This window comes from Aplosporella prunicola (assembly GCF_010093885.1).
Source record: "Aplosporella prunicola CBS 121167 unplaced genomic scaffold K452scaffold_10, whole genome shotgun sequence".
In the NCBI taxonomy this organism is placed as follows: domain Eukaryota; kingdom Fungi; phylum Ascomycota; class Dothideomycetes; order Botryosphaeriales; family Aplosporellaceae; genus Aplosporella; species Aplosporella prunicola.
In genome coordinates this window covers 501,253-524,845 of record NW_022983538.1, presented here as the reverse complement: position 1 = coordinate 524,845, position 23,593 = coordinate 501,253, and the positions used below count along the sequence as shown (strand labels likewise).

General features: G+C 55.2%; 12 protein-coding genes across 12 annotated transcripts; 7 read left to right on the top strand and 5 right to left on the bottom strand.

Moving 5' to 3' along the window:
* Positions 1 to 62: 62 nt before the first annotated feature.
* Positions 63 to 1,476, bottom strand: K452DRAFT_269482 (uncharacterized protein). The gene is made up of 4 exons (XM_033538943.1): positions 1,293 to 1,476; positions 735 to 1,236; positions 556 to 657; positions 63 to 491 (listed from the first exon to the last, which is right to left on the bottom strand). The coding sequence occupies exons 1-4, from the start codon at positions 1,412 to 1,414 to the stop codon at positions 450 to 452; spliced, it is 768 nt and encodes a 255-aa protein (XP_033398628.1). The 5' UTR covers positions 1,415 to 1,476; the 3' UTR covers positions 63 to 449.
* A 622-nt stretch (positions 1,477 to 2,098) lies between these two features.
* On the bottom strand, positions 2,099 to 2,986 carry K452DRAFT_12927 (uncharacterized protein). Its single transcript, XM_033535270.1, has 3 exons — positions 2,645 to 2,986; positions 2,525 to 2,584; positions 2,099 to 2,467 (listed from the first exon to the last, which is right to left on the bottom strand). Exons 1-3 carry the CDS (start codon positions 2,889 to 2,891, stop codon positions 2,367 to 2,369), a joined length of 408 nt encoding a protein of 135 aa, XP_033398627.1. The 5' UTR covers positions 2,892 to 2,986; the 3' UTR covers positions 2,099 to 2,366.
* Positions 2,987 to 3,393: 407 nt separating this feature from the next.
* K452DRAFT_286544 (uncharacterized protein) lies at positions 3,394 to 6,031 on the bottom strand. Its single transcript, XM_033540317.1, has 10 exons — positions 5,417 to 6,031; positions 4,954 to 5,364; positions 4,542 to 4,898; positions 4,462 to 4,479; positions 4,358 to 4,404; positions 4,271 to 4,300; positions 4,160 to 4,212; positions 3,975 to 4,096; positions 3,839 to 3,909; positions 3,394 to 3,770 (listed from the first exon to the last, which is right to left on the bottom strand). The coding sequence occupies exons 1-10, from the start codon at positions 5,838 to 5,840 to the stop codon at positions 3,765 to 3,767; spliced, it is 1,539 nt and encodes a 512-aa protein (XP_033398626.1). The 5' UTR covers positions 5,841 to 6,031; the 3' UTR covers positions 3,394 to 3,764.
* Positions 6,032 to 6,293: 262 nt separating this feature from the next.
* Positions 6,294 to 6,989, top strand: K452DRAFT_248519 (uncharacterized protein). Its single transcript, XM_033538098.1, has 4 exons — positions 6,294 to 6,326; positions 6,382 to 6,423; positions 6,482 to 6,620; positions 6,674 to 6,989. The coding sequence occupies exons 1-4, from the start codon at positions 6,324 to 6,326 to the stop codon at positions 6,901 to 6,903; spliced, it is 414 nt and encodes a 137-aa protein (XP_033398625.1). The 5' UTR covers positions 6,294 to 6,323; the 3' UTR covers positions 6,904 to 6,989.
* A 483-nt stretch (positions 6,990 to 7,472) lies between these two features.
* K452DRAFT_286543 (uncharacterized protein) lies at positions 7,473 to 8,799 on the bottom strand. Its single transcript, XM_033540316.1, has 4 exons — positions 8,536 to 8,799; positions 8,106 to 8,464; positions 7,877 to 8,048; positions 7,473 to 7,826 (listed from the first exon to the last, which is right to left on the bottom strand). Exons 1-4 carry the CDS (start codon positions 8,688 to 8,690, stop codon positions 7,775 to 7,777), a joined length of 738 nt encoding a protein of 245 aa, XP_033398624.1. The 5' UTR covers positions 8,691 to 8,799; the 3' UTR covers positions 7,473 to 7,774.
* A 263-nt stretch (positions 8,800 to 9,062) lies between these two features.
* K452DRAFT_286542 (uncharacterized protein) lies at positions 9,063 to 12,700 on the top strand. Its single transcript, XM_033540315.1, has one exon. The coding sequence runs from the start codon at positions 9,338 to 9,340 to the stop codon at positions 12,431 to 12,433; it is 3,096 nt and encodes a 1,031-aa protein (XP_033398623.1). The 5' UTR covers positions 9,063 to 9,337; the 3' UTR covers positions 12,434 to 12,700.
* Positions 12,701 to 13,025: 325 nt separating this feature from the next.
* Positions 13,026 to 14,261, top strand: K452DRAFT_248512 (uncharacterized protein). Its single transcript, XM_033538097.1, has 4 exons — positions 13,026 to 13,320; positions 13,394 to 13,533; positions 13,643 to 13,771; positions 13,834 to 14,261. The coding sequence occupies exons 1-4, from the start codon at positions 13,266 to 13,268 to the stop codon at positions 14,071 to 14,073; spliced, it is 564 nt and encodes a 187-aa protein (XP_033398622.1). The 5' UTR covers positions 13,026 to 13,265; the 3' UTR covers positions 14,074 to 14,261.
* Positions 14,262 to 14,412: 151 nt separating this feature from the next.
* K452DRAFT_317802 (uncharacterized protein) lies at positions 14,413 to 15,771 on the top strand. Its single transcript, XM_033544101.1, has 3 exons — positions 14,413 to 14,707; positions 14,766 to 15,424; positions 15,487 to 15,771. The coding sequence occupies exons 1-3, from the start codon at positions 14,484 to 14,486 to the stop codon at positions 15,516 to 15,518; spliced, it is 915 nt and encodes a 304-aa protein (XP_033398621.1). The 5' UTR covers positions 14,413 to 14,483; the 3' UTR covers positions 15,519 to 15,771.
* A 1,065-nt stretch (positions 15,772 to 16,836) lies between these two features.
* Positions 16,837 to 19,135, top strand: K452DRAFT_286539 (uncharacterized protein). Its single transcript, XM_033540314.1, has 6 exons — positions 16,837 to 17,145; positions 17,232 to 17,304; positions 17,369 to 17,734; positions 17,785 to 18,352; positions 18,409 to 18,780; positions 18,841 to 19,135. The coding sequence occupies exons 1-6, from the start codon at positions 17,102 to 17,104 to the stop codon at positions 18,948 to 18,950; spliced, it is 1,533 nt and encodes a 510-aa protein (XP_033398620.1). The 5' UTR covers positions 16,837 to 17,101; the 3' UTR covers positions 18,951 to 19,135.
* Positions 19,136 to 19,349: 214 nt separating this feature from the next.
* Positions 19,350 to 20,392, top strand: K452DRAFT_317800 (uncharacterized protein). The gene is made up of 2 exons (XM_033544100.1): positions 19,350 to 19,558; positions 19,648 to 20,392. Exons 1-2 carry the CDS (start codon positions 19,376 to 19,378, stop codon positions 20,014 to 20,016), a joined length of 552 nt encoding a protein of 183 aa, XP_033398619.1. The 5' UTR covers positions 19,350 to 19,375; the 3' UTR covers positions 20,017 to 20,392.
* K452DRAFT_286537 (uncharacterized protein) lies at positions 20,044 to 20,929 on the bottom strand. The gene is made up of 5 exons (XM_033540313.1): positions 20,732 to 20,929; positions 20,594 to 20,667; positions 20,377 to 20,521; positions 20,287 to 20,323; positions 20,044 to 20,230 (listed from the first exon to the last, which is right to left on the bottom strand). The coding sequence occupies exons 1-5, from the start codon at positions 20,900 to 20,902 to the stop codon at positions 20,100 to 20,102; spliced, it is 558 nt and encodes a 185-aa protein (XP_033398618.1). The 5' UTR covers positions 20,903 to 20,929; the 3' UTR covers positions 20,044 to 20,099.
* Positions 20,930 to 21,022: 93 nt separating this feature from the next.
* Positions 21,023 to 23,537, top strand: K452DRAFT_357963 (uncharacterized protein). Its single transcript, XM_033546156.1, has 4 exons — positions 21,023 to 21,378; positions 21,602 to 21,830; positions 21,882 to 22,289; positions 22,341 to 23,537. Exons 1-4 carry the CDS (start codon positions 21,273 to 21,275, stop codon positions 23,374 to 23,376), a joined length of 1,779 nt encoding a protein of 592 aa, XP_033398617.1. The 5' UTR covers positions 21,023 to 21,272; the 3' UTR covers positions 23,377 to 23,537.
* Positions 23,538 to 23,593: the final 56 nt, after the last annotated feature.

Here is a 23,593-nt window from a genome sequence, read left to right as displayed (position 1 = left end):
TCTTTCTAAGAACGACAACCATATACGCACAAATACGGTTCACGGGTGGCAGCATTTCAAATCGGCACGACAGTTGATTGGGAACTCTTTGTTCTACAGCTTCCTACGGACCTCTGACGGGGCGATCCAGGGGTATGACGGCGTACAGAGATGCCATGGACCCGCCTCAAAGTCGTCGTGGAACATCGTTGCTGGAAGCCTGACATATCCGCCTCTGCAAGCCTCCGGATAGTCTCGAGTGCCTTGGCCTGGTCTAAGGGTGCTCTTTTCTGAAGTTCAGATCGCCACTCTATAGCCTGTCGGTGGGTCACTGGATGAATTCGAAAAGGTCGTAAATTGGAAATCGGGCGATTGCTCTGATATTGTTTGATTCCAAAAACATGAACACCTTTTTGATGCCTAAGAAAGAGCACCCGACCATCGTGACATCCCGTCCATCCTTAACCCATTTAAACGTTCTCGAGAACGGTCTCCTTGAACTCACGCTCAACCTGGATAAATGGTTAGTGGAATCCTTGATTGTCTGCAGTATTAATGCGGGATCTAAAAACGAACCTTCTGGCCAGACTCATCCGTGGAGGACTCGCCGTGAAGGGTGAGGAGGGCACCCAGGTCGAACTTGGGCTGCTTGAGGATCTTGACCTTCCTGACGTGGACCTGTTGCTTATGTGTGAGCCTTCGTTCCAAATATTATCGGCTCCTTCTCCCCCAAAAAATATCCTGGTGTTACGTACATTCTGGAGGGGGTAGATGCCCTGGGCGGACTTCTCGATCTCACGACCAATGACCTCGGGGATCAGCTTGGTGGTGAGCTGGGAGAGGGTGACGCTGGAAGCCTCGCGGGCCATGATCTCGGTCATCTTCTTGCGGATGGCGCGAATCTGCGAAGAGGCGGCGTAGGTGGTCTTGCGGATCTGGTTGGGGCGGCGCTTGGTGAAGGCAATGCAGAACAGGCGGATGAGGTAGTCGTCGGTGGTCTTGACGACGACGTTGGCCTCAATCAGCGACTGCCACTTGCGGACCAGGGAGCGGAGCTTGTCGGAGGTGAAGTCCAGGCCGTGGAAGTTGGTCAGGCAGTTCTTGCCCTGGACCTCGTCGACCCGCAGCTTGACCTTGCGGAACGAGTGGTCCTCATCCTTCTGGAGGTCGGCGAGGGAGACCTCGAATATCCGGCCCTTGAGGGCGTCGTTCGCGTTCTTCAGACCGGTGGTCCTGTTGACCAGAGTCTTGCCGACACTGCGGAATCTGTGTCAGCCTGTGTGCAGCGCCGCCGAAGTCCCAATGTCGCATACTCTCTGATGGCGAACGTGGAGGGCGCCTTAACGGAGTACCAGTCCTTCTTGGCGAAGGGGTCGGTTCTCTTCTTGAGGCCCTTCTTGCCCTTTGACAAACGCTTGTTCTTGCCGACAGCCATGATTGCGCCTTGTGGTGGATGTCGGAGGGCGTTGAATTGTCGTGGTCGTCGTCGTCAGTCCGATGTTCGCGAACCTTGGAGTGGGAAAATCTGAGTGCGCTTCGGCTTGAGCTAACGTTTTTCCGGCCGCCGATTGGCAGGCTCACGTAAGTGCCATCACGTGCGCCAAGCGCAAGCACCCGTCCTGCACGCCCTGACGCTCCGCCCTTCCTTGCGCGCTCGACAGCTTCCTGCACTTTCACATCGCATAGGTGCGCCATCTCGGATTTGTGCATTCTGCATTTGCGCCTGGCGCCGTCGGTCGTGCAGCGCCGCGTCTCCGACGAGGCGGCACCTCGGAGGAATCCCGCTGTCTTCCTTTCGCAGCAAACACGATCCACACCCAAACCCGATCACGCTTTCTCTCTTATAAAGCATTCGCGCGCATTGGACGGCATTTTAAACGTATTTGTGCATGCAATTACAAGTCCTAGATACTGGGGCATGTACACCTCAAGATTACTGAAAATTAGGGTACCTCAAAAATCCCGTGAGGATTTACCCCTCCCGTCCCGCCGAAAAACCTCTCTGGCCCATCCAACCTACAACTCCGAAGGGTATACAGCGATTGAACGCTGAAACGCCGAACGTTGACCGAACCCTCTTGTGACTCCATAACGCCTGTCCTGATGATGGGGTTTCCAAATGACGGGAAATGATCAATGCCCTTGGGGGGTTACCGCTACGACTTCCACGTAGTCTTATCCACTCGCTGTCCGCGCAGGTGCGAACAAAGGCACAAGGCGCGGACGTTGCTTCTGGAGCCGGGGAGTGGATCTGGGGACTACCCTTTCCAGGGTTCGTGGGTCTGGGTGATGGGGGGTGCTGATGGTGCTGATGACGATGAAAACGATGGACGACAAAGCGCTGTCGCTGGTCGATGGTCGAAAATCAATCCTTGCTCTGCGCCTCTTCAAGTCCGGTCCTCTTGGTACTCGGAGTGGCTGTCGCTGCGCTCGCTGCTGGCGGTGGACTGGCAGTACTTTTCAAAGTCGGGGAAGCTGATGTAACCGCCTGATAGCTTATCAGTAAAGGTGGGAGCAAGGTCCAGGTTGGCGGGGCAAAACATACCCTCTTTGCGCTCGGAGAACCAGTAGTCGGATGAGTCGGCGTGCATGCTTTGCCTGTCCTCTGCTGAGGTGGGCGTCGTCAGGACCCATTCCTGCAACCAGCGACCCGGAGACCACGTACCAGGAGACTGTGGCGGGCTCGATTGGGAGTTCCTGGCGCGCGTGGAAGAGTGCGAAGCCATTCGCGTGAGGATGGTCGTGGCCTTGACGGGCGGAGTGCCGGCGTCATGGCGGGAGGCGCACGAGTTGTGCGTGGTCAATGAAGGTGGCGAGACGCTCGAGGGCGTGAGCGGAGGACGGCGGCCGACGGGCTTGGCGGTGGGCGGCGTTTGGTTGGCGGGCAGCTGGATGTAAAAGTTGTTTGCCATTGTTGGGGAAGCGAGAGATAGGGTTTGCTGATCGCTTGCGGAGAGAGAGGCAGATGGACTGCAGTTATGATGGAAGGCGTGGTGGCTTTCAGGCACTGATCGGCTGTCGAAGAGATGGAGAGATTCAGCCTTGATATGCACGCACCCAGGAGAACCGGTTTTGGCGGGGCCAATAATGACGGCAGGACGCGATGCCGCAAGAGGGACGTGGAGTGCGCTGTCAAGCGTTTATACGCGGACGCATAAGCAGCTGTGCGGTGAGCTGTGAGAGTACACAGACGGGGTGGGGAAAGAGGACAGCGTTCCAGACCAAGGCGTATAGCCAGCACATGTCATGGCAAGAGCTGAAAGAGCAAGCACGACTGGCTGGGCAGCAGCACCACGACGGGCGGCGGCGGTCGCGGACGGACGTGACTAGTCCGCCTTCCCGCCCTTCCACCCGCCGGTCGGTCTCTGTCGGTCTGCCAAAGTATGGGGCAAACTGGCATCGGCCACGTAAGGATCCCGGTCGTCGGCCTGACTCGCCATGGCGCTGCGTCGCTGTGATTGCTTGGCCGGTTGCGTGTTTCGTCAGACGACCTGGCCGTCGGCGACGCCACCCTGCAGCGCTGCCCCTCACCGGCTTTTGCTTGGGTACGTGTGGGTGCGCGCGTGGGTGTGCAAAACTGCTTGTTCGGCCCGGGCCATCCTGATTACACTACTACGGAAACCTCCCGACGCTGCCGAAACGTGCTTCGTCTGTCAACTGATCATCGCGAAACATTCTAGCCTCCGGCAGAAGCCTTCCATCTTCCATGCCCCCCCGGCTAAACAAATCACACCTCACCCGGCCCATTCTTTCCCCGCATATCTGATACCGATCCGTCCGCTTCATCAGTGCTGCGGCGTGCGTGTCAGCGCCAGTGCCACTGCAAGTGGCAGTGCCACGGATGATGGGTGATACCTACGTCGACGTCGTCCCAAGCACGGCCCTGTACGCTCGACAACTCCTCCATCGTCATCACCTTGCCTGTCGTGACTGCCAATGCTATGTCAGTCGTTGCACTGCCGCCTGTGGCTGTCTGCCGGGGAGAGATCGCCTACAGTAGCCGGCATGGATCTTTGCGTCAATCTCCACCCTGCTATCCTCCGGAATCATCTCGTCAGGTATGGGGACCCGTTCATGGATCGGGATGCCCTGCTCCACTATCGCATCATGTTTCATGCTGTCCCAGTTAGCAGGACAGCCACGACGGCCATGCAGCCCAGTGGGTCGCCGGTGAGCTTACTTTGACATGCTCAGCATACGATCAATCTTGGTGATTCCCAGCCAGTGGAGGATCTGTCGCCTGGGTCAGCCCTTCATTGGCCCACCGCGCTCCAACCCGGTGCTAACTCACGTCTGGCATGAGGGCCTGGAACCGCATGTCCTGCACGTCGCAGCAACGTCAGCTCGGGATCGGCAATGCATGTGTTCGCGTCCAAACCTTGACTCCCGCAATGTTCTCTGTCCTCTTGAAGTATTCGCTCGCTCCTGTTCACCACATCAGCCTTCAGAAATTCCCTCAGTCGTTCAGCGTGGCCTCCTCACTGTCCGTGCCACGCTTTCCTGGTTGTCAAGTCAGCGTCCGGACGCGTTGTCGTCGTCGTCGTCGCAGTCACAAGACTCACTTGCGTTGTACACCAGATACTTCGTCACCTCTCCTAGCGCACGCCCTTCTTTACGGAAGTAGATCACGACGCCACTGCCGCCATTTTGCGCCTCTTTTACGGCCTCCTCGATCCCGAAGATGAGGTAGGGCCGGCACGTGCAGATGTCGGAACCGAAAACGTCACTGCCGTTGCACTCATCATGCACGCGCAAGGCGAGACGAACGTTCGGATCGGACATCTTGGCGGGGTCACCAAAGCAGTAGACTGTCAACCCCCCAATGGGAGGAAGGAATAGCTTGATGTCGCCTCGTGTGATTAGCTCGGGATAAGATCCGCCTGTTTCTTCGAACAGTGTCCTGCGTAACATGCCCTCATCTGGAATATGCTGTCAGCCTTACTGTTGATGCATTTCGGGGGGTAGCACGCTTACCGATCCCAAACCTCTCTGCCACGCCAGGAAGGTACCAGACAGGCTCCACGGCGAACTTTGTCACAGCAAGCTCTCCGTGATCGTTGATACAGATCTTACCATCTGGCACTAGCCTGCCCTTGCGCACGCTTTCTTCAAGCTCCGGTATCTTCATGTGGGCTTTGGTCACGGCAATCGTCGGCCTGATCTCTACGTTCTCTTTGTCAATAGAATCTTTGAACAGCCAAGGTGCAAGATGGCCAAGGGGATCCATAGACACAATCTTCTTTGGGTCGCTCCATTGAGGGAATGGACCAATGTCAGCAGCTGGCTCAGTGTTGGTAAAGTCCGGCTTGTGGTTGACGTCGAGGTTCTTGCTTGCTACGGCCAGAGCATTGTATATCGAGTATGAGCCACCGTGAGCACCAATAGCTGTAGAAGTGCCGTTAGCACGCGTACAACGCAAGCGATTAATTAATTGTACCATTCCGCTTCCTGACGGTGTTGAGATGACGCGAGACAACAACAGGGCCTCTGACCTGGGGGTCCTTGTGTCCCCAATGCATGGGCAAGGGATCCACGCCGGCTTGGCCGGGGTAAGATGTCAGAATAATTTTCGATGATACGCTCGAGCGACGCGGTGTTGCCTCGGTGGGAGTAGGCGCTTCATATTGCTCAGTGACAGCCTTCACGCTCTCTGAGGGCTTCTCATCGTCTTTGGCCGCAGCACTGTTTGCGGCAGCGCCGGCAGAGGCCACGTCGTTGACCTGCTTGATGCCGGCCAACATGTTGACTCTGCCATTTATGGCGTCGACGGCAGAGGAGAGCTCAACATTATTCTGCTGGATTGTTTTCAGGCTGGACAAGATCTCGCCCAGCACGCTCTCGACATTCGGATTCGCACTCATGGTTGGCAAGGAGGGAACAGAATGTTATCTCGTCGTCTTAGATAGGGTAATGTAAGCTTGGCTTCCGGTTTAGAACTAGTCTACGCTCATCCGAGGTAAAAGAAGAAGGAGCTGCCTAGCTAGGCTGGGCGGGGACCGAAAGGCGCCGTAGGTGAATGAGGGAAGAGAGTTGAGAGGGAGGAACAGGCTGGAGTGAAGCGCAGTCTGAGCTGCACAGTCCCTTTTGTACCCCGTACAGTAATTTGGCGCCATCCAGAGCTACATGCTTAGCTGGTCAGGCGCCTGCGAGTTCGCCGTAGGCAATGGGAGCTTCCCCCCGGCCAAGCGCCCTTTATCGCCGACGCTCCCGGCCGCGGCGCCCGCTAGCCATACAACGTCATTCTGCCCAGGGCGGTGAAGTGGACTCGATGTTAGCCCTCTGCTCTCCCCAGCTTTCTTTTACTCACACTCCCACTATCGCAGCAGCAAGCTCACTTTGACGACATGGTACGGTATCAGCGCTGCAGCTTCCCCCGACTCCCGTGCTGACCGCTTCTCCTAGGGCAAACGCAAGGCGGCTAAGAAGCCTCAAGGGCCCAAGAAGGTACCGCCCACTTCCCGCCTGCAATGCGCGCTCCCGCACCTAACGCAAGCTACTCCAGAGCGACCCGCTCCCCACGACCTTCCAGTGTCTGTTTTGCAACCACGAAAATGCCGTCAGCGTCAAGATGGAGAAGAAGATTGGCATCGCCACACTGTCCTGCAAAGTGTGCTCCCAATCCTTCCAAGCCAAAATAAACCGTATGTGGTTTTTTGAAACGATGTCTCGCGCCGCGGACTGATATTTGGCGCAGCTCTCCTGGCCCCCATCGACGTTTACTACGAGTGGCTGGACGCATGCGAGGAGGTCGCCCAGAACCAACAAGACTCGGCCGGCAACTACGCGACCGACCCCTACCGCGAGCCCGAGGAGCTCGAGAAGATGCGCAGGCGGAGCGCCGAGCCCGCGCGCGGGCAGAGGCAAGGGTCTTTCATCGATGACGATGATGCTGGCGACGAGGGTGACTACGGCGACGATGACTGAGCAGGACTCGGATTGTGATAGTAAGCACGCTGTTTGGACGCAATGGGCTTGTTGTTCTCTTCTTGTTATATGTTTGGAGGGTAGTCTATTGGAACGAGGAGTTTGGCGCCTGGCTGGAGTGGTCTTTAAGATATCTCTATGGACCCTGGAATTTAGAAAGAAGTTTGTTTTGGAACGTTGACCACCACTCAAGCAATTGCGCACGGGATACTTGATCTTCTAACCAACTCGAAACAGCATCTCATGATACCGTCAAGACTGGTTACAACGCTTGAGCTGGTCAGCAAAACCCAACCCATTAAAAGGCGTTCATCGGTATCCGGCTTGAGTTATTGCGTGGCCTTTAGCATGCCTTTACAGATATAGCGTGAGAAACGGTATAAACAGCCAATGCTGTTTTCAGCCAGTCTTGATTGTATGGTGTATATCAGGTGATGGAGCAACATCAGGGGCGCAAAGAACTCGGTTACAACGTAGGTGAGCATTGATCCTTTGTCAACACCCCCTGATGCTTTCGTACATACGACATTGTACGGTAAAGGTTCTCTAAGACGTTATAGGTCTCATACTCAGGCTGTATGGGATTTGGACAGTTGGCATTTGCTATCCTTATATTTACCCGTGGGCCATGTGACTACCTAGCCCACAGCGCTTCGGCACCTTGCCGTTGCGATGCAGATACCCGGTTCATTCGAAAACGTGATGTTTTCATCGAAGTACCTGGTTTCCGGCACAGCGGTTCTTTGTTGCATTCGCCATCCAGGCGGCCTCGCTATTTTTAGAAGCTTCAACAATCAACAAATCTGGCTCAAATTCCGCTAGCTTGGATATATCCAATCGCCTACAATAGATAGGCGATGATCATAACCGTTTACATGGTGTAGAACCTGTCGCCGAAATCACCAAGGCCCGGGACAATGTAGCTGTTCACGACTTAGTAAACAAATCTGCTTGCGGGTTTCTTTGAACTTACTTCTTGTCGTCAAGGCCAGCATCGACGAATGCAGTGATGACACGCAATTTGGGATACTTCTCCGCAAAGTTCGTTGCCCCCTCCGGACTGGCAATCAAGTTAAGGAAAAGGATGCGTTCCTCCGGGACGCCACGAGACCTCAGCACGTCGACTGCCATCAACGCAGAACCACCTATGAATGCTCGTCAGCTCCCGGTACTTTCTAAAACTGGGCTCAGGAGCACCGCACCTGTTGCCAACATGGGGTCCAACAGCAGTACCCAGCGGTCCGCAATATCTTCGGGGAGCTTGTCGTAGAACAGCTTTGGCTTGCTCGTCTCCTCATCGCGCTGGATCAGAATTTTGCCTATCCTGACGGACCTGCAGCAGTCGCGAAGACCCTGTTCCATGGACTCTCCGGCCCTCATGATGGAAACGCCGCAAATTTTGCCCTCGAACTTGACACCCGAGTAGGTGGTGTTGAGAGGCGTGGTGATGGAGCGCTCGACGACGGGCAAATGGTTCAGGCCCTCCTCGACCAGGAGACGGATGATCCTGTTGGAGTAGAAGATGAAGTCGGCGCGATCAGTGTTCTTGTCCCTTATCATGCTACATGCGTGTCATGCAATCAGTCTGGTGCGGTTCTGCGGGCTTGCGCAAAGGTGAGCGGGCAGACGCACGTCAGAAGGGCGATGAGTTGCGGCGTCTGCGGCAGGATATGCACATTGTCGTGGGCGAGCTTGGTCGAGACGGTAGCCGTGGGCTTCTTGTGCGCGGGGCGGTACTCTGGGCCCACGCTCTGCGAGGGCGTCGGCTGGCTCTGCGACGAAGACATGGTGGTGAGGTGGAGGGTTGGTAGGTAGGTAGTGTTTGCGCAATGCGTACACGGAGGGGGGGGAGGGGTGGGTTGAGAGGAGTGAGGAGGAGGGAGTGAAGAGTGAAGAGGAGAGAGCAGACGTGCAGCGGGGTCTCAATCCAGATACTGCCCTCGTGCGCGCGCAGCTCAGGTCTTCCGCATCTTTGCCCTGGCCGTAGGCGGAATCCGATAGGTACCTTAGTGCCCTGAGGCCGGCGGCGACGATCCCTGCCCGTCGCCCCGAGCACCGCGTTCCGGGCCGATCGTGTCATGGTTTCACTTTCACCTGCCCGGCGCCGTCAACACCTCCGCCTTGTTGCTTCCCGCTTCACTGCTTACCTACCTTTGCTGCCCGCCTACTTTTTGCTGGTCCTCTTCTCTCAGCGCCTTGCACCGCCCGTCTAGATCCTCACTCCTCTGCCTTGCTGGCCCATCTCTGCCGTCGCTTCGCGCGCTGCGCCGCCGCCGTCGTCCGCGACAACAACCGCGTAAATCCCAGGTCCATTGTTGTCGCCGCTTCTCCAAAGGGATCGGCCTGAACGCCATATACAATGACCTAAGCTTCCCTCACAATTGTACGCTTCAATCCCGTCAGCCTTCCAACTGGCTTCACTTGCGCCAGCGAGATGGACTTCCCACAACGTCGTCGCAAGATCTCGACCTACGGAAAAGCGTCGCGCACTACCAACTATACCTTGAACAACGATATCGGATCACCGGAAAAGCCGCGCACTACAAAACCAATATGGAAAAGTCGGGCTGCGCAGAGAAGTGTATCAGAGAAGCAAGATGGAGGAGCTGAACAGCCTCCCGCGCGGACTTTCGCTGTCTTCGACGTCCCGTCGTCTGAAGATGAACGTCCGTCAGTAGCAAAGGCACCGGCAAAGCCTCGACTGCCCACTGGAAGTTCTTCCAAAACCTCCAGCAATAAACGATCTAGTCAAACCAGTGAAGACTCCGCCTCCGAACAACTGCGGAATGAAATCGCGGCTGCTGAGATAAGAATGTCTCCTCAGAAAACCACTCCGGAGTCCAAGGATGAGTTTGATGGACTAACACAAGGAAAAAGTACGTCTTTGTTGCCGAACAATCAGCGGACGAATGCAGATGGTCGGCGTCGAAAGGCTGCAGTTGGCAGTGCGCAAGCTCCAGACTCTGATGCAGCAAGCGAATTGCGACTTAAGAAGAGACCCCACTCTGTTACGGAGCTCTCAGTGGATGAAGCGGGTCCCGCAAGTGCGGCGCAAAAAAGGTCCCACAAATCTTTAAAGAGCAAGCGTAATGCAAGTGCGCTGCACAAAGATTCACATGTAAAAACAAAAGTTCCATCTACCTTCACAGCGGAGACTCTGGAGCAAACAAAGATGCGAAAACCAATGCCAATTCTCTCTGCTTCTGCGAATGCTCCAAAAGAGCAATCGACCAGTCAAGCTACAAAGAAACCAGATGTTAAGCGCTCTGGGGATCTAGCAAACAAATCTGAAGCTGCTCCAGCGACCAGGGCAGTGAGCTTAGAAAAGCCACGGCGTACCTACGGTGCCTCGTCAAAAGCAAGGCTTCCGATGCAAAAGGGCAAATCTGTTCCATCGTTGCTGCAAACCATGCTACCTTCCACCGAATCTAAGCCTTCCATCCCACCAGAGCCTGAAATGTCTCGCATGTCCCCACCGGATTTGGATGAAGATCTAGAAGTTGATTTGCCATCAACGCCACCAAGAAGGACGTCCCAATCACCATTCGGAACGGTCACCCCGCGACAAAATCAAGCGTGGAGCAACCTGCTTGACGAAACGGCTACGTCGAGTTCAAGCCGTCTCAGTCTGGATGATCTACAGCTACACACCGTCAAGCCTCGCCGTACTCAACTTCTCCGCACCACCCCCGACTTCTTATCTACCCGTCAGTCTTCAAAGGCACGCCTGATAGACACATTGAAGCAAGATGCTTCAGTAGATAGTGAAGAAGAAGATGGAGATGATAGCCTCTATGACTATAGCGATGTACTTCCGAAGAAACCGCTGGCCAACAGCAGCCAGTCACTCTCCGGGGGCACCAGAGGCAACACTAAGGCTGCATCTCAAGGAACCGCCAGTACTTTTTCCCAGGAAGCAAGCTCTTCTCAGGCTATACCCATTGCTGCTGGCCCAAAACTTACATATGCCCGTACAAGGTCATACCTCAATGAGGATAGCCTTGAAGACGCTCTCAACATTCCACTGCCAATGGACATAAGTCCAATGAAGGCAGGGTCCAGAGGAAAAGGTCAATCAGGGTATTTTTCAGGTTCGCAGGACGATGACCTGGAAGACAGTCAAAGCGGTATGCGTAACATACATGAGCTCCGCGCTGCTGGCGGCGCTAGGCGTATGGTAGATGATATCGAGAACTTGCTCGACGACATTGAAGCGAAGAAGGCGAACTCTATGTCAAGACGTCGCAGCGCGCTTCTTGAGCTATGCTTAAAACTAACCGACAAGGCTTACATTGGTCGTATGGTTGACCATGGTCTTGACCACCGACTTTTCTCGACTTGTGCCGCTGCAACCGACACGGTGCTCAGCTTTGCCACTGCTGCTGCTGTCATATTCTTCGTAATGAACGAAGCTCCGCCAAGTGCTCTGAATGAGATTTACCAGTCCGGGATCTCGGAGAGGCTTACGTCGCTTCTCAGTATTGATGCAGACATCAACCAAATTGCGAAAGAACGCAAGACTAATATGTCGAAAGTTGCTAAGAATGCCTTGGCCGACTTCCGAAATCAAGTTGCGGAGCAGATTTGGCTAGACGAGGCCCCTGAAGTGGTATCCCCGCTCTTGATCGGTCTCAAAAGTATCGAACTTCTCGTACGGAGGCTGCGAGAAAACGGCAATAAAGCGGACCTTCTCGGGTATGAGATCTGCGCGGACGTGTCACAGCTTGCTAAGTTGCCGTCGGAGAAGTTGGCAGCAAACTCGGCAACGAAGGCTGATATTACTCTGTTGGATCTCGTCATATCCACATTGGAGTCTGCCTCCATCAACGTGTCAGTCTGGTCTGGCTCCGGCACCGACCCTGCGGGATCCATCAGCCAAGTGGCTAAGTCCATAACGAGCATACTGAGCACCGACACTGCACAGTACGAGCAATTGGAGGTACTGGCTCTCAGACTAACATTGAATCTTACGAACAACAATCCCAAGATATGTGAGATGTTCTCTACCCCTTTGTTTGTACAGTCCATGGTACGCTCGATTGATACGCGGTGCCAATTGTTGCATTCACACCTTGATGAGGAGGAACATATCAAAACCTTGGATCGATTGGTTCTCTCTCTCGGAACCATGATCAATCTCGCGGAATTCAACGACCAAGCGAGGATCTCAGTCACCAGCGACGACGACGAACTTTTGCACTCTCTTGTTCGGTCCTTTGCCTCTGGCATAGAAAAGGCTGAACAGGCAGACTCTGTGGAAGAGTCTCAATCTGGTGTAGCATATGGTTACCTAGCTGTCCTTTTAGGAAACATGTGCCTCAACGACTCGATGCGGGAGAAGATCCGCTCGCAGCTCCCCAACAAGCGCATGGATATACTTGTTCGTGCGGTCGAGCAGTTCATCTTCGTGCACCAGAAGGTGGACCGCGAATCTCTCCAGGATGGGGAAGAGGGGAGGGAGCTGTGGGCCAACTTTACGGCGCGCCTGCAAGCTGTCGTTCAACGCCTGAAACAGAGCGAATTCGACTAGGGCGGTACTCCTAGTCCAGTTGTCGGAAGGCGTTTGGAATGGAACGGAATGCTCGTCATGGATGAATGATGATGAATGATGAGCCGGTGGGACGAACTGGTATGTCCGTAAGGTACGGCGGACGGAGGATATGAGATACCCGGGTGCATGCATGGGAATACTGAAAGCTCAGCGAGCTTGGTCGGATCAACCAAGGGTCACAGTATGTACATAGATAGACATTCTATGGTTGTATTGACTCGACGATTGGCACTAAGATGGGTATTGGTGGAAAGGGCGCTATCCGCGCGAACATCAGCCAGTCTCATGACCCCGACAATATTCCCGTCCTGTTAATGCCACTGGCCCTCGCGATGTATTGCGTCACTTGGGTGCACATGAGTCGCGGAGCCCCAGACATTTTCGCCAGGGCCCAGGAGAGAGAGAGAGAGAGAGAGAGAGAGCGGTAGCGGTGACCTGGGCGACGTGACGCGAGCATTACACAGGCTCGGAGAGAGAGAGAGAGGCAGCACCGATAAATTCACATGCAGCTTGGCGGCTCAAGTGCCCGCTGCTGCTCGAGGCTGTTTCCATTACTCGATCAAATGCGGGACAAGCAGCCTCTTACATAAAGAACGTACACACCTACTCGTGAGTCTCGGACCCTCCCGACTGCCTCCCAAACACGCGTTGCTGCGGAGAACGTCTTCTCTGTCTACAGACCCTTGGTTGCCCGACACGGCCATCGCCTGACTAGCTCCAGCCGCAACCAGCAGCCAGACCTCTCGTTCGACTTCAAGTCTTCCAAACCACTGCCAAACACCCATCCACTTATCCAGACGAAGCTACCACGATGCCTGCGCCCCCGAAGCAGCGCAAGATCGCAATTGTCGGCAGTCGCTCTGTCGGTACACCGCCCAAGATGCGCGCGAGCATCCTCCCTGCCTCCCTCCGTGACGTGAGCGCTAACCGCCAGCACAGGCAAGTCCTCGCTCACGGTCCAATTCGTAGACGGTCACTTCGTCGAGAGCTACTATCCCACAATCGAGAACACGTTCAGCAAGGTCATTCGCTACAAAGGGCAGGACTATGCAACCGAAATTATCGATACCGCTGGCCAGGTATGTGAGGTCTGCCACACGCCCAGAAAGACATTGCGCGAGCACGCCGGGCTGAGGCAACACCGCTGGGTGGAGAGGAGAGGCGGCTGACGAGCTTGCCTCCAACCAGGATGAGTATAGCATCCTCAACTCCAAGCATTTCATCGGCATTCATGGCTACATGATCGTCTACTCGGTCGCCTCCAAGCAGAGCTTCGAGATGGCGCGGATTATTAGAGACAAGATTCTCAACCACCTGGTGAGTACCCGTCTTCCCGCAAGCTTGCTGGAGGGGATACTGCGATTGACACAGACTGGCAGGGCACCGAATGGGTCCCCCTCGTCCTCGTGGGGAACAAGAGCGATCTCCGACCCGAACAACGCCAGGTCCCAGCCGAGCTTGGCAAAGCCATCGCTGAGGAATTCAAGTGCGCGTGGACAGAAGCCAGCGCCCGCTACAACGAGAACGTTTCGAGGGCCTTTGACATGATGATCGGAGAGGTGGAGAAGTCCCAGAACCCCGGCGAGCCAACTGGCGGGAACAAGTGCATTGTGATGTAAGATTGTTTGCTTGCTTGCATGTGGTTGTTGTTGCTGCGGGCGTTGTTGCTTTGACCACGGGCATGAAGGATGATTCCATTGCGCTGGGTGTAAGTTGGCTTACTGTGGGAGGTCTAGAGGCGTTCGAGGTCCATGTTTTGAAGATCCAATGGCACTGTCTCCATTCTCTTGCTTGTGGGAACTTGCATATCTCATCCTCATGTTTGCTCTGCTGCTGCTGCTGCTCCTGCCAATCACATGCGAAGGGACCGGCCTGCCGGGCACCCAAGCTCCCTGGCTCTTGAGTCTCAGCGGTCAAACTATTTTCCAGTATATCATCATCTTACTAATGATAGGGCTGGTCCCGTTCCAAAAAATGTCCCGCGGCTCTGCTCGTTGAGGGGCGCTACTCAGTTGTTTGTCTTTTCGCCATGTTCACGATCAGGACGGCTGCGCCGCGCGTGTTTGCGAGTGCCACACCCCGCAGAGCATTCAGCACCTCGCGCCCTCTCTCCAACTTTGGCTCCGAGCTTTCCTTTGATCTCCACGAGCCGCCAAAGTCGAGCGGTGACAAGGGGCTTCCCTCTGAAAATGCTCCCTTGGTAATTCTTCACGGACTGTTTGGCTCGAAGAGAAACAACAGGAGCATCAGTAAGTACGATCTCCGTCTCCGTCCGGCCGCTGCGCAACAGACACTCACACCGCGACTCCAGGGTCCTTGCTCGCGACCTGAGCCGGCCCGTCTACGCTGTGGACCTGCGCAATCATGGCGACTCCCCTCACGACCCGGCGCATAACTACACCGTCCTGGCGGAGGATGTGGAGGACTTCTTGGAGTTCCACAGGCTGAGCGGCTCGGTACTTATCGGGCACTCGATGGGCGCGAAGACGGTCATGACCGTCGCACTGCGCAGGCCGGAGCTCTGCAGCAGCATCATCCCCGTGGACAATGCTCCCGTCGATGCGGCGCTGAAGAGCGATTTTGGCAAATACGTACAGGGCATGAAGAAGATCGAGGCGGCCAAGCCGACGCGGTCGAGCGACGCCGACGCAATCATGCAGGAGTTTGCGAGCGAGCTGCCGGTGCGCCAGTTCCTGCTGTCGAACCTGATCCGCGAGGACGGTCACATGAAGTTCCGCATCCCCGTCGGGTACCTGGCGAAGGCACTGGACGAGATGGCCGACTTCCCCTTCAAGAACCCGGACGAGGTGCGCTTCGGAAAGCCCGCGTTATTCGTCAGGGGCACCAAGAGCCACTACGTGCCGGACGAGACGATGCCGATCATTGGGCGTTTTTTCCCGCTGTTCAAGATGAAGGATATTGAGAGCGGCCACTGGGTGGTCTCTGAGAATCCCGAGGCCTTCCGGCAAGGTATGTCCCCATTCCCCTTTGATAGTGGCGGTGGTGTTGGAGACTGACTGAATCCTGTGCAGCTGTGGTGGAGTTCCTCCAGGACCATGACTGAAGGCTCGAGCGGACAATAACCCGCAAGTGAGGCGGACTTAGGCGGGGCTAAGTGTCGGACGTGCTTCGGAGTTTGTCGGCGGATCAGTGTCAAGGGTGCGGAACAGTGGGCGAGTGCGTGATCGGAGGACTGAGGTCTGGCCCTGGAGCTTAGTAAAAGCACCAGCTCTCCAGCATGGGTGTCATTGGCGTTGTAAATATCAAAATACTTGTAAAAGTAGATAAGACGAGCAATCGGACTGTACATGTCGTCCACGCATTGCTCCTCTCCGATGTCGTAGGCTGTGGCTATCGCGGGCCAAAGCAACGGGAAGCAATCGGCTTGGCTCGCGTGTGATTTCCTTCAAGGTCCAGCAGATCATATCGCAATGCGAACATGGCACGACCTTTGCCCAAAATTTCGCCGCGACCTCTGTCGTGGGGCCATTGAATCCCTTGGCCAAGGCGGTTGTTTACTCATTATTTTACGCAGAAGAAGAGAGCTTCGAGCTTCTGTGGGTGCCTTTCACCGTCAATGTCCAAGGACGCGCACGACTATTGTACGGCCCTGCAACGGTTACAGCCAATGGCCCCTCTACGTGTAGGTATCATGTATGCACTTATATAAGGATGGACCCTTTAGCTAGGTAAACAACGGCCGTTTGTCGCTTAAGCGTTCGGCAATCTGATCTGTAGGCAGCCATACCCGGCTCAGCTAGGGCGCTGGGTAAATAAAGCGGATAATTATGAGGTCTGGAGAGAAGAGGTGTTGCTTCCCGCCTGGGGGAGCGTAACTAGGCAAGAGTCTCCGTCAGCGGGCGTCGGCGGGTACCTGGGTGGGGGTGGCTCGCGGCGGGAGCGGGTGGTGGATTTAGTCGTGGCCGGCGGGCGTCTCGTCGTCATTGCTCTTCCTCCCACTGATGACAGACAGGAATGGCAAATTTTCCACATGGATGAGCGTCTCCTTACGCGCGTAGTCAGGCGCACCGGTTGCAAACAAACAATCCAACATTGCATTCGGACGGAATCCGACCTTCAGCCGCACAGAGGCGTGAGACTTTCGAGGGCAAGAATCCTGGAGCTTCCGCAAAGGTTGCTGACGGCGTCATGTACTGGTGGGCTTGACAGCAAGGCGTCCCTTCGCGCTACGGAGATCACTTCGGACGTGGCACTGTGGCACATGTGGGTCGCTTTCTCAGCGAGTGCGGAGTTTGGCAGCGCAATCTTTGACGAGACCTGGCCGTCTGACGACTGGTGCATGTATTGTAAGCAACGGCAAGGTATTTCAGGACGATGGAGGGTGTGATCGATTTGAGATTTCTCCGAGCACGAAAAGCCGCCCCTCTTCGCTTTTTAGTTAAGGCAAAAGGCCCGCCAGAGTGGGTGACATCAGTCCGAACAAGCCGCCCTGCGCTCACCTAAAATAACCCCACTAAAGCCAGGCAGCCCGGTGCACCAGACTCCGTTCAACAACTCCAGACGCCCAACTGTCAACTGTCGCTGATAACAAGCTCTGCGCCGGAGTTTTCGCTGCTGCGCTCCCTCTGCCCAACGTCTCCATCCTCACCTCTCCCATCCCCCTCCACTGCTCATTCGTCGCGCGCAATGGCCGACACCGTCATTCAGCCCGAGGTCGAGGCCAACGCTGGGTGAGTGCCCCCTCCTCCTCCGTCTCTCCAATTCCACGAGAGCGCGCAATTGCCCGACCAGCATGCTGATCCGCCTCGCTCGACAGCAACACCGAGCTCAAGGACAACACCGTCATCATTGTCCTGGGAGCTTCGGGTGATCTGGCCAAGAAGAAGACCGTACGTCAATGCTCTGCTCTGCCCGTGAAGATCCGTGAATCGCTCACACTGTCCCTCCGCTCAGTTCCCCGCTCTGTTCGGTCTGCACCGCAACAACTTCCTGCCCAAGGATGTTAAGATCGTCGGTTATGCGCGGACGAAGATGGACCACGAGGAGTACCTCAAGCGCGTCAAGTCCTACATCAAGACCCCCACCAAGGAGATGGAGGAGCAGCTGGAGGACTTCTGCAAGAAGTGCACCTACGTCTCCGGCCAGTACGACCAGGACGAGTCCTTCGTCAACCTGACCAAGCACCTCGAGGAGCTTGAGAAGGGCCAGAAGGAGAACAACCGTGTCTTCTACATGGCGCTGCCCCCCAGCGTCTTCATCACCGTCTCGCAGCACCTGAAGAGGAACTGCTACCCCAAGTCTGGCCTTGCCAGGATCATCGTAAGTTTCGGCGCACTGCCAATGCGAAATTCTGCTGACGCCGCGATCAGGTCGAGAAGCCTTTCGGCAAGGACCTTGGCAGCTCCCGCGAGCTCCAGCGCGCGCTGGGCCCCGACTGGAAGGAGGAGGAGATCTTCCGTATTGACCACTACCTTGGAAAGGAAATGGTCAAGAACATTCTCATCCTTCGGTTCGGTAACGAGTTCTTTGGCGCTACCTGGAACAGGAACCACATCGACAACGTTCAGATCTCTTTCAAGGAGCCTTTCGGCACCGAGGGCCGTGGTGGATACTTCGACGAGTTCGGCATTATCCGTGATGTGATGCAAAACCACTTGCTGCAGGTCTTGACTCTCCTGACCATGGAGCGCCCGATCTCTTTCTCCGCGGAGGATATCCGTGACGAGAAGGTCCGTGTCCTGCGTGGCATGCCCTCGATTGAGCCCAAGAACGTCATCATTGGCCAGTATGGCAAGTCGCTGGACGGCACCAAGCCTGGCTACAAGGAGGACGACACCGTTCCCAGGGACTCCCGCTGCCCTACTTTCGCTTCCATGGTCGCATACATCAAGAACGAGCGGTGGGATGGTGTTCCCTTCATCCTGAAGGCCGGCAAGGGTAAGTTGCGCACGGAGATCGGAAATCGCTGGAAACTGGTAGCTGACTGTCAATAGCCCTCAACGAGCAGAAGACTGAGGTCCGTATCCAGTTCAAGGATGTCACCTCCGGTATCTTCAAGGACATTCCCCGCAACGAGCTCGTCATCCGTGTCCAGCCCAACGAGTCCGTCTACATCAAGATGAACTCCAAGCTTCCTGGTCTCAGCATGCAGACCGTTGTCACCGAGCTGGATCTCACCTACCGCCGCCGCTTCTCCGACCTCAAGATCCCCGAGGCCTACGAGTCCCTGATTCTCGATGCCCTGAAGGGTGACCACTCCAACTTCGTCCGTGACGATGAGCTTGACGCTTCCTGGAGGATCTTCACCCCTCTGCTGCACTACCTTGACGACAACAAGGAGATCATCCCCATGGAGTACCCCTACGGTTAGTCTTCCACTCCGTCCTTGGATCCAGCCGAATTGAAAACTGATTGATTGTCTTTAGGCTCCCGTGGACCCGCTGTCCTTGACGACTTCACCTCCTCTTACGGTTACAAGTTCAGCGACGCCGCTGGCTACCAATGGCCCGGCGCTGGTGAAGGCAACAAGTTGTAAGGTGTATTAGAGGCTTTTATAGGACTTAAGGGTGTTTTTTCTTGCGGAGAATATCTTGGCGTATGATAGATTAACAAATGAATGATGCTGGATCATGTCCACAAAAGAAATGTCAAATTGAATAATAGTTCTTTGCGACCATGCTCGCAGAAGAGTCAAAGGAAAATATATGTCTTAGAACGGCAGTCGTTGATATTTATAGTGTCTTTATGATGACCTCGGCTTTGTACTTTTCCGTATGCATGTCTTCCGTGCTGCCGTGACCTGCTGGCCGGGGTGGTAACTCATTCCGTCATAGCAAGATCTCCGTCGGGAGAATTCCGGAACCCGCCATGCAGCAAGTCGAATTTTTGGGCGTTACGCAGCGGGAGAAGCGCTGAAACCTACAAACCATACCTACGAGAAGACGCCGCTACGAGAACACCATGAGGACCAACCCCAACATCATTATTACGGGCACGCCCGGCGTGGGCAAGACGTCGCACGCGGAGCTGCTGGCGCAAAACACGGGCCTGAAGCACATGTCGATCAACCAGGTGGCCAAAGAGCACGATTGCTACGACGGGTTCGACGAGGAGCTGAACACGGCGATCGTGGACGAGGACAAGGTACGGACGACACATGGCGGGGGAAGGCATTGACGCGACAACACACATACACATATACAATGGGGCACGGGAGCTAACGGCGGGCGCAGCTGCTCGACGCGATCGAGGACAGCGTGAAGCAGGGCGGCTACATAATCGACTGGCACGCGTGCGACCTGTTCCCCAAGTCGTGGATCGACCTGGTGGTGGTGGTGCGTTGCGACTCGACGCTGCTGTACGACCGGCTGCAGGCGCGTGGCTACGGGGCCAAGAAGCTGGAGGAGAATATGGACGCGGAGATTATGGAGGTGCTGCTGGAGGAGGCGCGCGAGGCGTATGATGCGGAGATTGTGGTGGAGCTGCGGAGCGACAAGGCTGAGGACGTCGAGGGCAACGTCGAGCGCATCGAGATGTGGATCAAGAACTGGAAGAATGATCACCAGGATATGGTGGAGGAGGATGGTGGAGGAGGACGGTGAGAGTGAGTGAGCGGATGGGGCATGTGTGGACAAAACTTGAAGTGGTCTATATTGCTCGATGCTGGTGGTCAAGCGTGGGACGTTCAGTCGGCGTGGTTCTTCAGCCACTCCGTCAGCTTCGCCAGCGCCTTGCCACGGTGGGAGATCTTGTTCTTCTCCGACTTCTCCATCTCCGCGTACGTCTGGCCTTCGTACTCAAAGGTCGAATCCCAGCCTGGGGAAGGGTTAGTATTGACGAGTCGCTATCGGGCTTTGGATGCTTGGACTTACCGAACACCGTTGGGCCTCGGGACGGCACGATCTTGCCCTGTGGTCAAAGGTCAGGAAACAGTGCTCTGAGAATGGTCTCTGTGTGCTTACGTCTGTCCTTCCCTGGAAAAGGATGGGCTCGTGGCCGGGGCCCTCAGAGTAGCCGAAGGTGCAGACGGCTTGGGCGGACTTGTCCTCGAATCCGGCCAGCATCTTGTGCAGCTGCTCGGCTCCAAGGGCTTCCATGAACCATTTACTATAGAAAACGAAATGAGAAATGACTCTTGCTATTTGATTGACAGACTTGACTTGGAAAAGGAAAACCTACATATACGGTCCCGGCAAATCGTTCATCGCCTTGAAACAGAGGCAAGTGTCTTCCACCAGCACCGGGCCGCCAACCTAACAACAAAAATCAGACTTTTTAGAACTGAAAATGAACGATGCGAGCAGGAAGTGAACATACGAGCTCAGCAGCCTTCTTGCATTTTTCAATCGTCACTTCTTCCACCGTGCCTTGCACTTCGGGCAGATCCAGCGACTGGTTTTTCAGCACAATCGTGTCACCCAAGATGGCCTTGACCTCGGCCAGCTTGTTTTTGTTGCCAGTGATGAAGTTGAGTTCCTTGGGCGCCATTTTCGTCAGACTGCGTGTAAAAGATGCTGTTTGGTTGATGGACAGCAGGGAGATCTGCGGGCAAAGGTATAAATAAATATCTGGTAGGGCTGAGCAGCACTCCGCAGAGTCACCGGCTCATGCTGTGCTGCTTCTCTGACCCTGATTGCAACCCATCTACGACCTCGCGCTACTACTCTGGTGATAATCCGCCACGCCGCAATTCCGCGTCATCCTTTCTAAGAGTAGTGCACTAGATACCGGCAACTGCGGTCTCCACTTGGGCTTCCGGCGTCTCGATGCGCACGCGCCAATTGGCTCCTCGAACCGACCACCGCTCTCAGCATAATAATTCCACGACTGGGACTTCTCCTGTCGACATCAAGGCAGGATGGAGATCTTGCTTGCCGTATACCATGACCGCAAGGTGCTGCTTTGGGACGTCGGGTTCACGGTGACGGGCCTGGCGATTGCGTTGAGCCAGAGCTGGATTCCTAGTAAGTTGTTTGCCCTCCTTTCCCCTATCTGCGATTTTGCGATTCCATCTTCTACACTGGTCATGCTGCCTTTGTTTGACTTTTGTTTGCCTACTTGCTTGTGTTTTCCTGTCTTTTTTCGCGATGTACTTGGGTTGCCACTCGCGGTCCGTTTTCTGCTTTTTCACGGACATAGGGGCGATCCGCATGGATGGAAGTCACGGATTCTAACATTATCATACAGTCCCTGAATCTGCCAGAGTGTGGGATGCGCCGACTTTCTATGCTGCTATTATCATCACGACCATCGTGATATGCCTCTCCACTCGTCTTTGGTCCGGTCGTCGTCACCAGAATGCCTGCAGTAGCAGAGCTGAAAACAGGGCAGTGCCCATTATCCCTTACTGGGTACCCTTTTTTGGCCATGTGTTTCAATTTCTCTGGGGCAAAAGCTCGTTTTTGAAGAAGGCAAGGTATGTAAATTCCCCGTACAAATTTCTCTCCTGGTACTAAACATCTATCAGGGATACAAGCATGGATGAGAACTTTACTCTGAAGCTTGCTGGCATTTCTCATGTGGTAGTAAACTCACCATCTGCCATCAAGGCTCTGGGAGAGAAAGACTCTACTTTTGCGGACGACGAAAACTTCGTTTTGAATGCCCGGAAGATTGCTTTTGGCCTAGGAGGCAAGCTGCCCACGGGAAGCGCTGATGCTCCAGCTGCATTTTCCAATGCCTTCTATGATAAAGTCATTGCCGAACCTTACATTGAAGAGCTCATTCCAAAGGTGCTTGGTGCAATGAAAGAAAATATACCAAGCATGATGACATTCATGACGAGCCTAGTCGACCAAACACCATGGGAGCGCGCTGCAGAAACCCAAGCGGTGGAAGGTGCAGGCAACCGGATGTTTGCTATGACCAATCTACTGTAAGTGTCTCTCTCGTCCAGTAATCGACATTAATGCTAATATGATCACAGTGTACTTATTCGTGAGTTGGCTGGCAATATGATCACCCCAGCCCTCACTGGCGCCGGTTTGGTCGAAGATTATCCAGGACTCCATGCAGACCTTCAGCAGTTTGAAGACTACTTTTACCTTATGGCGTCCGGCATTCCACGATGGGTGCCAATTCCTGGAATCCCTTCTGGCACCATTGCCCGCAAGCGCCTGTTGGATCAGCTGGCTGCTTTGGGCCGGGCGTACAACCAAGTGTCTCAAGGTGCAGATACCTCGTACTACAGGCACCTTAGCGACTTCCCGACGATGTTCGCCGTCGCTCAGGAAACGCTTGCCAATGGCGATGCCTCCACACAAGCACGAGCTTCTGCCCACCTCAGTATCCTTTGGGCACTCAACTCTAGCGTCCGGAATCTGGTGTTCTGGCTCCTCGTTCATATCATCAGTGAAGAAGGCCTTGCCGAGCGTGTTCGTAAGGAGGCCAAGCCATACGCTCGCGCCACACAGCCGCCGAATGACTTTGGTGTGCCAGAGCCTCCACTGTTGGACGTCGACATTGAAGGCCTCACCACAAAATGCCCTCTGCTGGAAGCTTGCTACATGGAAACCATCCGGCTTTACGACAGTTCCTGGACCGTGAGGAAGGTCAAGCAGGACTTCTCCATTCACGACGACGAGTTGGTGCAGTTTGAGGAGGGGCAGTACGTCAACGTGTCGAACAATTTGCACAACACTTCCAGCCAGTACTACTCGGAAGCCGAGAAATTCATGCCCAAGCGCTTCATCAGCGCGGAGGAGGGACAGACGGCAAAGGCAGAATGGGGCACGGTGAGGCACGAGGGAGGCATGTGGTCTTTGGGCGGAACCATGGGCCTTGCGCACAAGCTGAGCCTGGCGATTGTGGCCAGTCTGTTGGCGGTTTGGGAGATTGAGCCTATGAGCGAGGCGGGGTTGCGGGTTCCGCGAAGGCGTGAGGCGCCGCTGATTGCAGGGCCGAAGCGCGATGTCAGAGTGAAGATAAGCCGACGGGATCTGGGGCCAGCGAACAGATCTTAAGGGAGGATCTATCTGGACGCTCCCGGAGGATCATTTTATCGTAGGTTGCATGGAGCAAAAGGGCGACTGTTCAGGGTTCGCGTGTGCTTTGAAGTATTTGACATGATGAAAGAGAGACAAGAGACAAGGTGTGCGTGTCAGGGCTGGCAGGCTCCACGTGGACAAAGAGTTGACGGGCGCTGTCATGCGTTCAGTGTGTCGTCCGCACCAGCCAGAA

Excerpts from the sequence above, each read along its gene's own strand:
- K452DRAFT_269482 (XM_033538943.1), bottom strand. The coding sequence starts at position 1,414 with ATGGCTGTCGGCAAGAACAAGCGTTTGTCAAAGGGCAAGAAGGGCCTC. Across the intron at positions 1,237-1,292 it reads TCCACGTTCGCCATCAGAGA|TGTCGGCAAGACTCTGGTCA; the intron begins GTATGCGACATT and ends CAGATTCCGCAG. Across the intron at positions 658-734 it reads GCATCTACCCCCTCCAGAAT|GTCCACGTCAGGAAGGTCAA; the intron begins GTACGTAACACC and ends CATAAGCAACAG.
- K452DRAFT_12927 (XM_033535270.1), bottom strand. The coding sequence starts at position 2,891 with ATGGCAAACAACTTTTACATCCAGCTGCCCGCCAACCAAACGCCGCCC. Across the intron at positions 2,585-2,644 it reads GAGCCCGCCACAGTCTCCTG|AGGACAGGCAAAGCATGCAC; the intron begins GTACGTGGTCTC and ends CCACCTCAGCAG. Across the intron at positions 2,468-2,524 it reads GTTCTCCGAGCGCAAAGAGG|GCGGTTACATCAGCTTCCCC; the intron begins GTATGTTTTGCC and ends ATAAGCTATCAG.
- K452DRAFT_286544 (XM_033540317.1), bottom strand. The coding sequence starts at position 5,840 with ATGAGTGCGAATCCGAATGTCGAGAGCGTGCTGGGCGAGATCTTGTCC. Across the intron at positions 4,899-4,953 it reads GGCAGAGAGGTTTGGGATCG|ATGAGGGCATGTTACGCAGG; the intron begins GTAAGCGTGCTA and ends AGCATATTCCAG. Across the intron at positions 4,097-4,159 it reads CGTATGCTGAGCATGTCAAA|CATGAAACATGATGCGATAG; the intron begins GTAAGCTCACCG and ends TAACTGGGACAG.
- K452DRAFT_248519 (XM_033538098.1), top strand. Across the intron at positions 6,424-6,481 it reads AGCCTCAAGGGCCCAAGAAG|AGCGACCCGCTCCCCACGAC; the intron begins GTACCGCCCACT and ends AAGCTACTCCAG. Across the intron at positions 6,621-6,673 it reads CTTCCAAGCCAAAATAAACC|CTCTCCTGGCCCCCATCGAC; the intron begins GTATGTGGTTTT and ends TATTTGGCGCAG.
- K452DRAFT_286543 (XM_033540316.1), bottom strand. The coding sequence starts at position 8,690 with ATGTCTTCGTCGCAGAGCCAGCCGACGCCCTCGCAGAGCGTGGGCCCA. Across the intron at positions 8,049-8,105 it reads GGACCCCATGTTGGCAACAG|GTGGTTCTGCGTTGATGGCA; the intron begins GTGCGGTGCTCC and ends GAGCATTCATAG. Across the intron at positions 7,827-7,876 it reads GCTGGCCTTGACGACAAGAA|CTACATTGTCCCGGGCCTTG; the intron begins GTAAGTTCAAAG and ends AGTCGTGAACAG.
- K452DRAFT_286542 (XM_033540315.1), top strand. The coding sequence starts at position 9,338 with ATGGACTTCCCACAACGTCGTCGCAAGATCTCGACCTACGGAAAAGCG.
- K452DRAFT_248512 (XM_033538097.1), top strand. The coding sequence starts at position 13,266 with ATGCCTGCGCCCCCGAAGCAGCGCAAGATCGCAATTGTCGGCAGTCGC. Across the intron at positions 13,321-13,393 it reads TGTCGGCAGTCGCTCTGTCG|GCAAGTCCTCGCTCACGGTC; the intron begins GTACACCGCCCA and ends CCGCCAGCACAG. Across the intron at positions 13,534-13,642 it reads TTATCGATACCGCTGGCCAG|GATGAGTATAGCATCCTCAA; the intron begins GTATGTGAGGTC and ends GCCTCCAACCAG.
- K452DRAFT_317802 (XM_033544101.1), top strand. The coding sequence starts at position 14,484 with ATGTTCACGATCAGGACGGCTGCGCCGCGCGTGTTTGCGAGTGCCACA. Across the intron at positions 14,708-14,765 it reads AACAACAGGAGCATCAGTAA|GGTCCTTGCTCGCGACCTGA; the intron begins GTACGATCTCCG and ends CCGCGACTCCAG. Across the intron at positions 15,425-15,486 it reads TCCCGAGGCCTTCCGGCAAG|CTGTGGTGGAGTTCCTCCAG; the intron begins GTATGTCCCCAT and ends AATCCTGTGCAG.
- K452DRAFT_286539 (XM_033540314.1), top strand. The coding sequence starts at position 17,102 with ATGGCCGACACCGTCATTCAGCCCGAGGTCGAGGCCAACGCTGG. Across the intron at positions 17,305-17,368 it reads ATCTGGCCAAGAAGAAGACC|TTCCCCGCTCTGTTCGGTCT; the intron begins GTACGTCAATGC and ends CCCTCCGCTCAG. Across the intron at positions 18,781-18,840 it reads CCCCATGGAGTACCCCTACG|GCTCCCGTGGACCCGCTGTC; the intron begins GTTAGTCTTCCA and ends GATTGTCTTTAG.
- K452DRAFT_317800 (XM_033544100.1), top strand. The coding sequence starts at position 19,376 with ATGAGGACCAACCCCAACATCATTATTACGGGCACGCCCGGCGTGGGC. Across the intron at positions 19,559-19,647 it reads CGATCGTGGACGAGGACAAG|CTGCTCGACGCGATCGAGGA; the intron begins GTACGGACGACA and ends CGGCGGGCGCAG.
- K452DRAFT_286537 (XM_033540313.1), bottom strand. The coding sequence starts at position 20,902 with ATGGCGCCCAAGGAACTCAACTTCATCACTGGCAACAAAAACAAGCTG. Across the intron at positions 20,668-20,731 it reads GCAAGAAGGCTGCTGAGCTC|GTTGGCGGCCCGGTGCTGGT; the intron begins GTATGTTCACTT and ends TTTTGTTGTTAG. Across the intron at positions 20,231-20,286 it reads CCGAGGCCCAACGGTGTTCG|GCTGGGATTCGACCTTTGAG; the intron begins GTAAGTCCAAGC and ends ACCCTTCCCCAG.
- K452DRAFT_357963 (XM_033546156.1), top strand. The coding sequence starts at position 21,273 with ATGGAGATCTTGCTTGCCGTATACCATGACCGCAAGGTGCTGCTTTGG. Across the intron at positions 21,379-21,601 it reads GAGCCAGAGCTGGATTCCTA|TCCCTGAATCTGCCAGAGTG; the intron begins GTAAGTTGTTTG and ends ATTATCATACAG. Across the intron at positions 21,831-21,881 it reads TCGTTTTTGAAGAAGGCAAG|GGATACAAGCATGGATGAGA; the intron begins GTATGTAAATTC and ends AACATCTATCAG.